Source organism: Lepidochelys olivacea (assembly GCF_965140295.1).
Source record: "Lepidochelys olivacea isolate rLepOli2 genome assembly, chromosome: 25".
In the NCBI taxonomy this organism is placed as follows: Eukaryota; Metazoa; Chordata; order Testudines; family Cheloniidae; genus Lepidochelys; species Lepidochelys olivacea.
Window position 1 is genome coordinate 11,801,289 of NC_140435.1, and position 12,742 is coordinate 11,814,030.

General features: G+C 52.0%; 1 protein-coding gene and 1 long non-coding RNA gene across 2 annotated transcripts in view; one reads left to right on the plus strand and one right to left on the minus strand.

Annotated features, from left to right (window-relative positions):
- Positions 1–4,338: 4,338 nt before the first annotated feature.
- Positions 4,339–11,653, minus strand: MYDGF (myeloid derived growth factor). Its single transcript, XM_084614265.1, has 6 exons — positions 11,472–11,653; positions 9,292–9,342; positions 7,681–7,742; positions 6,621–6,702; positions 5,654–5,726; positions 4,339–4,488 (listed from the first exon to the last, which is right to left on the minus strand). The coding sequence occupies exons 1-6, from the start codon at positions 11,619–11,621 to the stop codon at positions 4,409–4,411; spliced, it is 498 nt and encodes a 165-aa protein (XP_084470391.1). The 5' UTR covers positions 11,622–11,653; the 3' UTR covers positions 4,339–4,408.
- LOC311512872 overlaps positions 11,652–12,742 on the plus strand; it is a 36,683-nt gene continuing 35,592 nt past the window's right edge. The window contains exon 1 of the long non-coding RNA XR_014709584.1: positions 11,652–11,730. This is a non-coding gene — a long non-coding RNA (uncharacterized lncRNA). The remainder of the gene's footprint in view (positions 11,731–12,742) is intronic.

The window sequence follows — 12,742 nt, forward strand, 5'->3', positions numbered from 1 at the left end:
CAGAATCTCTCTCACTTCTAAATCTATTTTAATTCTGGTGAGGGAGAGGAACCCACTTTGTCTTGTGTGTAACTTTTTTTTTTCTTAGTTAAGATTAATTCAAGCAGAGAGCATGGAGGAGTGGTTCAGATGCCCCTGCCACTGCCAAGATGTAAGGCTGTCTATCCTGGAGTTCAAACCATGCTGGCTGGGTTTCCCTGGCCAGCATAGAAAAGGATGAGCCATATTCTAAAATGCTTTACAAACCCATGCTATGGTCTAGCACCCCTCGGCCGGGGAAAGTGTATTAGCACCTTGCAAGCAAGAATTGGGTTGTGGTGTTTACCTCACTATTGTCTCCTGGGGGGGCAAGTTATGGATAGTGGGAGGATTTCACATAGGGATGGACCCAGCTTGGATGGATCACCCCACAAGTCGAACCCTGCACGGATACAAAATTTATATCCGCAGACCATATTTGCGGATGCGGATACCAAGCAGACATCTGCAGGTTTGCAGGGCCCTACCCACAGGGTCCCAGGATGGGGAGGGACCCTTGAAGGGGGGAGAGGCTGCAGCGAGGGTGGTCAGGTTGAGACACTGTTGTTGTGGTTCAAAGCTTAACACAGGTCAGGCCTAAACTAGGGGGTGCACCAAGAAGTGGCCATGCTCCAGGTACCACTTGCCCCCCTGACTGTTGCCCAGTGAGTACTTTGGGCTAGTTACAGAGGCAGCCTCTTCCTTCGAACTGAGAATGGTGGAGCATTATTTTCTGTCTATGTTCCTTTCCTAGAGGGGAAAAGAGGAGTCTGTATTTTCAAACCAAATAGCAAATGTGTACTTTCCTCCTCTTCCTCTGAAATCCAAACTGAATTTCTCTGTCGTCAGCCCCTCCGGCTGATTATATCAATGTAACTGTTTAGATTTGGTCCTCGGGGGCTTTCCCTAGTATGTCGTAGGTTGGAGACATCTTAGATTCCAATAAATTAAAAAAAAAACAAAAACCCCCAACCACGTAGCCCTGGTGAGTTACTGAAATAAAGTTGTCTCTTCCACCGGAGCACAGTACAGGGTTTGGCTACAAATGCTGTAAGTAAGCAGGGCACATCGCTGGCAGGTGCTCGCAGAGCTTTTGCTATTTAAACAGAAGTACTAGCCTAAGGCCTTTTCCTTTTCTGCACCAGGGTTCTGCCCAGGAAAGCAGAGGTGCAGAACTGTGTACCTCTAGGTGCAGCAGCAAAGCCTGGGGGACCCAGGGATCCTACCCACGTTCATGTGAGTGGAGGGCATTTAACCCCATGCAGGGCTGGGCTGCTGGGGAGCAAGAGCTCAGATTAGGCACTTTGTGTGTCACCTCGGACAGCCCCCGCTCTTTAGAATGTGTGTGACTCTGAACCACAGCCCTGCTTACTAATCCCAACCTTTTACCTAGCGTCTTTTATCTGTGGATCTCAAAGTGCTTTAGAAAGGACATCAGTAGCATTGTCTCTATTTATGGATAGAGAAACTGAGGCACGCAACTGGGAGGTGAATTGCTCACGGTCCCCAAGAGAGCTGAGAATAGAACCCAGCTCTCCTGAGCCCCAGGCAAGTGCTCTGTTCACTAAGCCACACTGCCTCCAGTTCAGGACTATGGTGCTCCAGCCCTTAACCATCCACTTTTATCCACAGAGCAGGTACAAGGTGGGCAGTGGCTGGGCAAGCTTCCCTCTTCCCCTCCCCCAGCCCTGATGGGGAGGGGCTGTTTCTAGAGGGCAAGAAGGTAGTTAGGTCATCACCCCCTGCTAACTTGGTGCCAGGAGGGGTCAATTGTGGTGGTCACCTATTCAGTGGGAATTAGCCCCCAGACCAGTGGAGACCAGTTGCAGCACTGTCAATTAGGTGATTCTATAATCCCATTGGCCAGCCATTCAAGTCATCCAGCCACCCTTCTTTTAAATAAAGTTTGACAGCTTTACTATGCTGCCACCATTCAACCAGGGGCCCAACTTCAAACGCGAACGAGAACACGTGAGCCGAGGGGCTGCGGGGTGGTCGTTCCCCTTTAGCACGCAAACCCGAGTACTGAGTTCTGCAGCAGTGTTACCACAGTTCTGTTGCCATGCTAGGGGGCAGCCCCAGATAAATCCTCTGTTTGGCTTCTCGCTCTTTTAAGAACGAACTAAAGGCAGGGGGTGAAAGCACCTTTCTCGCCAAGAGCACGGTCTGAACCGGATGCCACCATCCAGGGCCTGTCTTCAGCACTCTGATCCCTGCATTGTGCTTTGAAAATGGTCCTTTAAGCAGAGCAGCTGCTTCACAAAGGCAGCCTTGCCTTATCTCAGTGACCTCCTGTTCCAAAGGATGTCTGCAGGCGCAGCAGCTCTGGCCTTCAGGAGCTTGCTCATGCTAACCCGGTAGATTTAGAGCAGTGAGCAGCTGTGCCCCTCTCATACACAGCTCCTTTTCTGCTGCTGGGTCGAGGGACTGATAAATTTCAGGCTTTTAAAATTGCAAAGCCCCAGCCTCCTGTGTTTAATTTGGCTTATTCCAAACTATTGCAGCTAATGTAATTGTGCAAAGCAGCTGGGGATGCAGGGGAACGGCGTGGCTACAGGTGCATGAATATAAGAGCCCAGGGGCATGCTGTGTACAGCAGCTCTTCACCTCTGGGGCTCTCCGTTATAAAAGTTTGCAAGCGGAGGTTTAATCCATATTACTTTACCATCCTGCGCCTGTCAGTCTATGCTGATGAGAGGCCCAGGCCTGGAACAGCCTGTCAATAGGCAGCTAGCATATTGGCAGATTTGCAGAGAGAAACCGAAGCGGAACCGGTCTGATTGATGCGGCAGCAAAGGGCTGGAGCGCTGACAGGAAAATGCTTTACTGCTCTGTTCTCAGCATCATTTATGTGGAACGTCTCTGTGGTGAAAAGTTCTCTGGACTGAGCAAGAGTCCTCAATCATGAGTCACTGATATGACCATGCATGATGTGGCATACCTCCAAACTCACCAGGAACATGTCTATATAGCAACTATACAAGGAGGATCCCTCAGACATGGGCCTTGCCTGGAACTTCCGTTTTTTCCCCAATTGACACCCCCCCCAAATCTCCCCCTCTCTGTCTTTGAGAGCTACGAGTTCTCAGCATCTCTGGAAATCAGGTAGGCTTCTAAAAACCTCAGTACAAGGGAGCAACCGACTTCCGAAGAACACGTGGACTCTACAAAATGTCCCTAACTACTGTCCAACAAACAAGTGACCCAGCAACAGCTACTGGGAGAATGGGACAAACTCATAGAGCTAGTGTTGTCTTTGCACCATGGCTGGGGCCTACAATAGATGATGAAATGTCTGATACAGCTTCTCACAGGCGGATGGATTCAATGTTGCAATTGACCCTTTGCATTCTAGGTCTCTCAGACATAGATCGTGGGTTATCTCTCTGACCTTCAGTGGCTTTTGTCTTGTGACATGTCAACCTCCCAACCAAGGAGACCCAGTATGAGGATTTGCAGGTGTCTCCTGACTGGATGTCAAACTGACGAGCAAAGGCTATTCCACACTCTGGGCTTCCAATCACAGAGACAGTAAGAAGCTGGAACAGCAAGAGCAACCAATCTAAGTGAACCTGGAGACATGATGCTCTACTTTATTTTATTTTTTATATACCTATGAAGGGAATTCTGGATTCCTTCACAGTTATTAGTCTACATAAGAAAATCACTTCAGTATATACGAAAATAGTCCCAGAATTGTATTGAATAATGGATGCCTCATTGGATGGATTTCTGTGTTGTATCGGAATAAACAAGGCCTGTGTGAACCCCACAGCTCTGCTTTTCTTATGCCAAGGTACCAAATTCTGATCTGGGCAACAGGGCAGAGTTTCCTCCTCAGCTCACCAAATGCTGTTCTTTGGTGATCACCCGCCAGATAGTAAAGTGAATGGGTTTGGCCGGTTCTGTACCCCCCCCCCCCATATTACCCATTTAATCTGTTCTTCCTGTCACGCTTCTGGGCAGAAATCTTATTCCCTCTCCAGAGACTAGAGAGTTAACTACTTTCCTTTAGCAAACCCTGCTCCTTATCTTTCTGCATTGCTCTGCTTAGCAAGGAAGATAAGGAGACATAGCTAAAGGAGAGCTTTACCCTATTCAGCTGATCACTGAAGCAGAAAGCAGGCAACAGAATGGCTGGCTACAGATCAAGAATCTCAGAGGAAGTCTCCAGCTGCAAAGACTTCTAGCACCTCAGGCACATGGTTACTCTGACACAAGACAGGGTGTCTGACTTAACACCTCCAAGTCTAGTTCAGAGTAGACCCCGATATACTTCTATGTGGGAAACAGGAAAGAACACCCTAGACAACCAGCAAATAAGAACAAGTCCCCTTTATCCATCAAGCTTCTCCAGCTGAGAGACAAGCCCCTTCCCTAGGTCCCCGGATCACAACTCATCATGGGGCGTTTTCGCTACAATCACTAGTTTGGACAGTTCGGAACGGAACTTGCCTTCTTTGTGAGCCACTGGAATGAGAGAAAACACACAACAGGGAGTAAATGGACGATGAAGCATCAACTATTAGAACCCCCGCTTCCTTCCAAGAGATCAAGGGGGCAAATCAAAAACTGAACTGCACTGATCACCTTCTACGATGTGGAGTGCATTTGCAGCGTTTCTGAAATGCAGCCACCATGGGCGCATGTGGCCACCAGGGTCTTTTCTTGCAGCCATAGCCTCCTGGACTGTTATTGGAGGGTAGGGAAGTAGAGACCCCTCCCTGTTGCTCCAAGATGCATCACCTTGGTGTTGGTTGCTGGGGCCGCCAGCAGGGGTTAGGCCCTGCTCCCCCTGTGGAGACATCTGGGGCATAATGCTGGAGGACCAGGCAGCTGGTGAGTCCCCACCTTCTCAGGAGTGATGGGGTTCAGACTTTAGGCTTCAGCTCTGGGGTGGCAGGACAGAGAGGCAGCAGGCTCTGACCACAGGGCTTCGGGCTCCCCCCGCTGCCTCCCCCAACCCTTCCATCCAGAGCTTAAGTAAGTCTGCTGTGAAAAGCGATACTTGTATGCTTGTTAATACCACTTTTCATAACAGACTTACTAGCTAGCAATAAATAAATTACAATGATTTGGACATAGCTATGGGCATATTTATTTGTTTTTTCCTAAAGCTAATTAAGTATTTTAGGGGAAGCCACCAGGAAGAGTTGGTGGCCACACACTGAGGCCACCAAAAAACTTGCCCTGAGAACCCCCCGCACTAGAGGCTTATTAATAAAGTCATTGTCCCCCCTGCACTTACATAGCGTGGTAACACCTATGGGATCCAGGAAGGGATCAGGGCCCCATTTTGTTACGTGCTGTACAGCCAAGCACCAAAAAGACAGTTCCTACCCCAAAGAGCTCAGGATCCATCGTTACCATTAACACACCACCTGTGATTCGGAATCATCCAGGGCCCAGGTGCCTTTTCCCATCAGTCTCCTATTGGACTGCCAAGCTCCAGCAGTAGATTAAAATATATCTTAACCATCAGCTGGGTAGTGTATGTAGTTTTTCCATACTTCTGTTGCCTATTTGCAACAGAATGCCTTTTCCCCAGGATATACAGAGATCTCTCGTGTTGGATAAGTAACCTAATTGCCCTCACGAGTCCCTCTGACACTCTGCTCTTTAGATAGCTACATACCTGTGGTTTCGGTGATTTCAAATTCCTCCGCCTTTAAGGGGATATCGCTCTGTCCACCCGTTGCAGCTTGGGACTGAAATGGGAACAAATAAATTTTGCCATATGAGCTAATCCAGAGAGCTTCCATGTTAAACAAAACAATCAACTGGCTTCACTGCCAAAGATTGCTTTGGCTCCTGTAGCTTGTAACAACGAGGGTCAAGGGATTAAATCAGCAAAGGAAATTTAAAGGCCAATCTCTGGGAATTTGTCCTAGTTCCTATTGAATTTATTTCCCTGGGGAGGTGCTGGGAAGGCTCATCATGTGAGACATTTAGAACAGCATAGGGCAAAGCACTGCAGAATAGCAGGCAGGGAGTGGCTAGTGCACTGGCTAGGAGTACGGTGTGAGGAATGGACTGGACCATGGGGGTCATAAACAGGTTCCATGGGGTTATATGCACCCTTCCTTTCTTAATGGCTACATAAAATGTGGGGGAGGAGGAGAAAACGTTGTTTCTTTTGGAACATGGGGTTGCAGTATTGAAGAAGCTGTGAACCACAGAAGTAGAAAGTCTTCTCTCTCTCATTTCTGTGGTTCTCTATAAACCTTTTGTATCTTTTAACGGGTCCAACATATGCTTTACCCACTGCACAATGAATGTTGGATGGATTGGGCCAAAACTCCCCTCTTCTCCGCTGCCGCCCCCCGCCAAATATCCCATAGCAGCATTGCTTCTGAACTAGTGAGAAGAGTAGCAACTGGTGTCCATAAAGCCAGCAACTAGTCAAAAACTTTCAGGGAGCAGGTACTCTATGCTGCACGAGGGTCCCTTTGTAGCCACGTTTCTGACCAGAACCATGGTTTAATTCAGTGCACAACTGAGCAATGATTTCATTGTACGCATTTAATACTACAGCTGTCTGAACATTCCAATTTATAGCCCGTCTCCCATATGCCCATTCAAAGTAATCAGGTGGGACTTACATAAGCCATGCCATACTCTATCTTTGCTCCTTTCACTTCAGCTTTAAACTGGGTAAAGAAGAGATAAGACTTTCCCTGAGGCCTGAAAAGGAAGAGCAAAATCTTTGACTTTGAAAGAGGGAAAAGGTTATCCAGAAGGCACAGAACAGGAGCGTGCTGCCGGCCCGGCAATTAGAACATCACTGCCACTCAGGGAAATCAGGATCTGAATTTCGTCCCCTGGCTTCCCCAGCTAGTGGGTGGAAGCATTACAGACATCGTGCTCAGCCGAGGGAGGAGGTGAAGTGTATCTCTCTTACTGGCCAACAGGGGTGGGAAGAAATGCTCTGAAAGAAAGCAGGTCTCTGCTGGGGGCTGGGTGTCCCTGTTGTGAATTGGCCCGGCCCAAGAAAAGACAGAGGTGCAGGGAGAGCATGCGTAGCGATCACAGGGTGTACTGTTCCTTCAGGAACGTACCTCACCTTTCTCCTGTACTTCCGCCTAGTGAGGAAAGGCTAGGAGACGGCAGGGTTTATCTATACCCTGAATCCTGGCTGCCAACTAAGTCTGAGGGCTTGTCTACACTTGAACGCTTCAGTGTAGACACTACCTATGCCGATGGGAGGGGTTCGCCTACTGGCGAAGGTAATCCACCCCTCCGAGAGCTAGGTCGACAAAAGAATTCTTCTGTCGGCCTAGCGCTGTCTGCACTGAGGGTTAGGTCAGCACAGCTAAGTTGTGATGGAGTGTAGATTTTTCACACCCCTGAGCGATGTAGCTGGGTCAACCTAGCTTTTTAGTGGAGACCAGGCCTCAGTGTAGAAGATCCCAGCTGCAGCATGAGGAGGGACACGCCACCGAACAAAGGAAAGGGGCAGCAATTTGGAGTTGAAATTGAGCCCTAACAGATCCAAACATATTCCCAAACGACCCAAAAGCCTCAGACCTCTGCAGGAGAGTGCAAAGTGGGGCAGAGTCTACCAAACAGAGAGTCTCTCTGGAGAACTGAATACTGAGAGCAGAGGAGATTCAAAGGACCAGGTACAGAGAACACGGCATATTCTTAAATGACTCAACACACCTCCACACTGAACAGGAGAAGAGTTTGTCATCTTCACTGACTCCAATGCTCATCTGCCATTGCTGTGGAGAGAAAAGGTCTGAACAGTATATCTTGGTAGCATTTACAGTCATGCCCAATGCAATGATGCTAGCTACGCACATCACAAGCCTCCCCAGATACAACTGACACTCCCGGGGAGGGATCTCATGAGAAAAGACCAAGACTGGAAACTTAAAGTCACATTCTTCATATTGTGGCTTTATTGCATGAGGAGAGAAAGCTTGAGAAGGGCAGAATATGATTCTCAAACGAAGGGTAGTGCCTAATTTGTGCCAGGGCTTGCTTGAGCCCAGGGGCCTCTAGGCTTGGCAGTTCAGAGCCCTGGCATTGGCAATTCATTGGCAATTCTGGGATTGGCAATTCAGAGTCCTGGCACCTCTTGGATTGGCGCATCAGTTATGTAAGTAAAAAAATTGCTTGAGCCCCGGCACCTCTTTCATTACAAATTTTGCATTGATAAAGGGTGATTTGTTAAAACCGCACACACACAATTAAACACCGTTTGCCACTTAACTACCTGTGGCTCTTTTTAATACTTCACTTCTAGTGGGTGGATCACAGGGGACCCCTTTCCTCTAGCTCCGCTTCTTGCCAGTATCAATAAAAGAGTGGAGCAGCAGCAGCCCCCCCATGCCCCACCTTAGAAAAGCCATAACCCCATTCATGCTACAGGAAGAGGGTCAGAGGCAGACCCTTCTCCAGAGGAAACTGCCACAAGAATCTAAACTCATTTTGTTCTGTGTTTGTACAGCTCCTAGCACAATGGGGCCATGATCCACGCCTGGGCCTCCTATGTACTATTGCAATACAAGGAATAATAAAGTCTTCAAGCATCTTTAAGAACAGAAAGCCTGCTGGTTGTTTGCACACACATTTTCCCAGTACCAGTAAGGGGTTTGAAAATGCCACGCTCTTCTAGAGAGACACTCGCAAAAAAGCAAAACTAACCACAAAGCTATATAAGCTTTCCAGTTATCCAGGACTTGCTAAACACAGCCTTATTGTAGCACACACAGACTTCATCCACAGGTGAGGTTGACACAGGTGATTCTCTTTTGCAGACATGCAGTGTTTCCAACTCTCATGGTATTTGTTTGATTTTTTAAAGCCCCAGCTCCTTGAGTCAGGGGATTACAAGAGACTCTTGTAACCAAATTTCTAGCCCTAGTGGTTGTGGAGAAAAGCTTGAATACACGAATCCTAAAGGCACAACAATCAGAAGGCAATGGAAAAGACCCAACACTTATTAATTTAAGTCATTCATTATTTTTGTGGGGGGGGTAGAGGGGTATCTCAAGACGTTTAAACACTTTGGGTTGCTGTGGTAGAAACAGAGGTCTTTATAAAATCATTTCTATGCACAGAAAGAGAGATGCAACTGTTCCTTATTCTTACACTGCAAGGTCTAGGAATCTAAATATACTAATGTTCTCCAGAGACCCAGAAAAATGGTGACCAAAGTGATTAGATACAATCATCCTACATACAGACCTCTTGAGAGGTTTCTTATTCTACTTTCTTGGATCCTCTGCACCTGTGTTTCTTAAGTGAAGTGCTCAAATAACTCACCTCATTAGTCCCTCCCTGAGAAGCGTATGTGAACGTGCAGGTGTGATCCCCCTTGAAAACAGCAGAGAAAAGTCAGTTGTCTTTCTGAAACAGGACACGCTATGGTACTAGCTACTTGCTGAGCATATGCACTTTGCCTGACATTGCACAGAACATATGTAACCTGGAAAAGCTGGGGGGGGGGGAATTTAGGTTTTGATTTGCCAAAAGCCCTTAAATTTTCTCTCCAAACATGAGGAAGGGGTGAAGTGCTCACAATTCCCCCAGAACATGGCTAAATATCTTGTTTCCTATATGCACAGGTTCAAGTTTATTTGGGTTCATGCAGCAAGGCCCCTGCTTGGGTAAGCTACCTGGAGTAAGGTTACCAACTTTCTAATCACACAAAACCGAACAAACCTGCCCCGCCCCTTCTCTGAGGCTACGCCCCACCCCGTTCACTCCACCCCCCCCCTCCATTGCTCACTCTTCCCCACCCTCACTCACTTTCACCAGGGTGGGGCGGGCGTTTGGGGGGCAGGAAGGGGTGAGGGATCCAGCTGGGGATGCAGGCTGTCACATGGGGCCAGGGATGAGGGGTTTGGAGTGCAGGAGGGGGCTCTGTGCTGGGGCCGAGGGGTTTGGAGCACGGGAGGGGGTGTGAGCTCTAGGGTGAGGCTGGGGATGAGGAGTTTGGGGTGCAGGCTGGGCTAGGGGGTTGGGATGCAGGGGGGTGAAGGTTCCAGCTGAGGGTGGGGACAGTGATGAGGGGTTTGGGGTGCAGGAGGAGGCTCTTGGCTTGGCCAGGGGGTTGGGGTGTGGTGTCCCAGTGGCACTTACTGCAGCTCTGAGGAAGTGGCTACCAGGTCCTTGTGGCCTCTAGGTGCACGGGCAGCCACTCCAGGTGCCTTCATGCCCACAGGCGCCACCCCCCACTGCTCCCATTGGTCGTGGTTCCCAGCCAGGGGGAGCTGCGGAGCTGGCCCTGGGACAGCGTGCAGAGCCTCCCTGGGCGCCCCAGTGCCTAGGGGATGCAGGGACCTGGCGACTGCTTCCAGGAGCAGCGCAGAGCCAGGGCAGGTAGGCTGCCTGCATTAGCCCCAGGCCCCCGCTGCACCGCCAACCGGACTTTTAATGGAGCCGCCAGGGCATAGGCGCCGACTCTGTGGGTGCTCCGGGGCTGGAGCACCCACAGGGAAAATTTGGTGGGTGCTCTGCACTCACCAGCAGCTCCCCACCCCAGCTCATCTCCGCCTCCTCCCCTGACCACACCATCGCATCCTGCTTCTCCCTCCCTCCCAGCGCTTGCGCCATGAAACAGCTGTTTTGCGCGGCAAGCGCTGGGAGGGAGAGGGGAGGAGGAGGAGGAACGTGGGGCACTCGGGGAAGAGGCGGGGCCGGGGCGGGGATTTGGGGAGGGGTCCAACAGGGACAGGGAGGGGGCGGAGCAGTGGGGACGCAAGCGCCCACCGGCGCCAAGGGAAGTTGGCGCCTGCGCGCCAGGGTCCTTTCTCGACCGGGCGTTCCAGTCGAAAACCAGACGCCCGGGAACCCTTAGCCTGGAGGCCGCACTTGACTGGCGCGGCCCTTCCCTCATGCAGCCTCCAGTGCAGCCTGGCGACGGGGCTGGGGGGGGCAGTCTCTGCAGGGCTCAGATGCAGGACACTTGTGGGTCACTGGGGGTTGGCAGGGGTCCAGTCACAGACACCGCAGTGCCCTCCACGTGGGGGGGGGGGGAACCGCATAGGAACCCTCTGTCCTGAAAACCTGGGGGGGGCCCCACAGGACCCCAGGCCTTTGGTGGGGACTGGGTGTGTATGGGGGGGGGGTTACCTCTTCCTATGGAAAGGGATACGGGTGAATAGGGCCCCACCCCCAAAAAACCACTGGGGAGGGGCCCATGGAGCGACCCTCCCCCCCAGTAACTCGGGGAGGGGCTCCAGACTGCCGCGTGGGGGCGGGGCTACAGGCCCGATGCCCCGCCCCCCGGCTCAGGACCGCCCCCCCCCGGCGCCTGCCCCCGCCAGGAGCCGCTTGGCCGGAAGCGGCCCGGACCCGGCCCCATTGAGACCCGCCCTGTTTCCCAGTGCCGCGTCATCACCCCTCCCGCCCTGGCTCTCAGCCAATCAAAGTGGCGGGACGTTTGAGCGACGTGTGGCTCAGCCAATCCGGGAGGGGGATACTGCGCCCTCCCCCCTCACCAGGCTCCGGGAGAAGGAATGGACCATCCCGCCGGGCCGCACGTCGAACTCGGCCGTGCTGGGCCCCTCTTCGGCCGCGGCGAACAGGAGGAGAACGGGGACTAGCCCGGCCCAGAGCCGCCTGGCGCCTGCTCCGCTGGGCGCCGCCATCTTGGAAGAGAAGCTTCCGTACGGCGAGGCGGAGGGGTCAATTCAGAACGAGGCCGGGCCGGCCCACGTGAGGCGCATCCCCAGGCGGCCATCTTGGATGTGGGCAGAGGTACCTGGCGGGTAGATTAACCCTTTGGGGACTCTACTCCCTCGAGCCCTCAGGGCAGCAAGGGGGAGGCCGGGCCCCCCGCCTTGCCATGAGCCAGCGTGGTGTGGGGGAATAGTGCGTGCACGAGGGCGCTTCCCTTGCACAAGGGCAATGGCCCAGTGCGTGCACGAGGGCGCTTCCCTTGCACAAGGGCAATGGCCCAGTGCGTGCACGAGGGCGCTTGCACGAGGGAGGCGGTGTTTGCACAATGGAGGCCCAGCGCACTGTTTGCAGAGCGGGGCAGAGGGGCTGGCTTTGCACGGGGGCGTGCGGGTGCGGTTCTGCGGCCGCAGTGGCCTTTCGTAGCCGCACATGGGAAGGAGCGGCGCAGCGGGGATGCCGCCCGGGCACCGCGCAGGGCTCGTGGGGACGACGTTCGCCAGGCGTGCGGCAGCGACCGCTGCGGCAGCTTCTCTTCGCAGAGGTAGAGCTGTGGCACCGGCGTTTTCCTTCTGCCAGGGCGCCGGCTTTCTCCCCTGGCGCTGCCCGGAGCGGGTTCACAGAGCAACCGACCTGTGGCACTGGGCAGTGGCGAGGTGATCAGTGGTGACCTTACTCTGGCAACGCCACTAATGAATGCATCCGATGCCGTGAGCTGTAGCTCAGGAAAGCTTATGCTCAAATAAATTGGTTGGTCTCGAAGGTGCCACAAGTCCTCCTTTTCTCGTCGGAATGGCACGTGCATCACCATTGCCACGGTGCCCTTCTGGAGCAGTAGCAACGTGGCAAGGGGCCTGCAGAGGAGTTGAGGATTGAATGGGTGAGATAATATCTTCTGCTGGACAAACAGACGTCCAGTAACAGATGTTACCTCCCCCATCTTGTCTTTCTAATATCCTGGGACCAACATGGCTACAACAACACTGGATCGAATGCATCCTTTTCACCCCCTACCGGTCACTATGTTGCCCGCACACCATAGGAGAAGCTTGCACTGCTGCTTGCTGCCCACGTTTTATAAAGAGAGGATTTC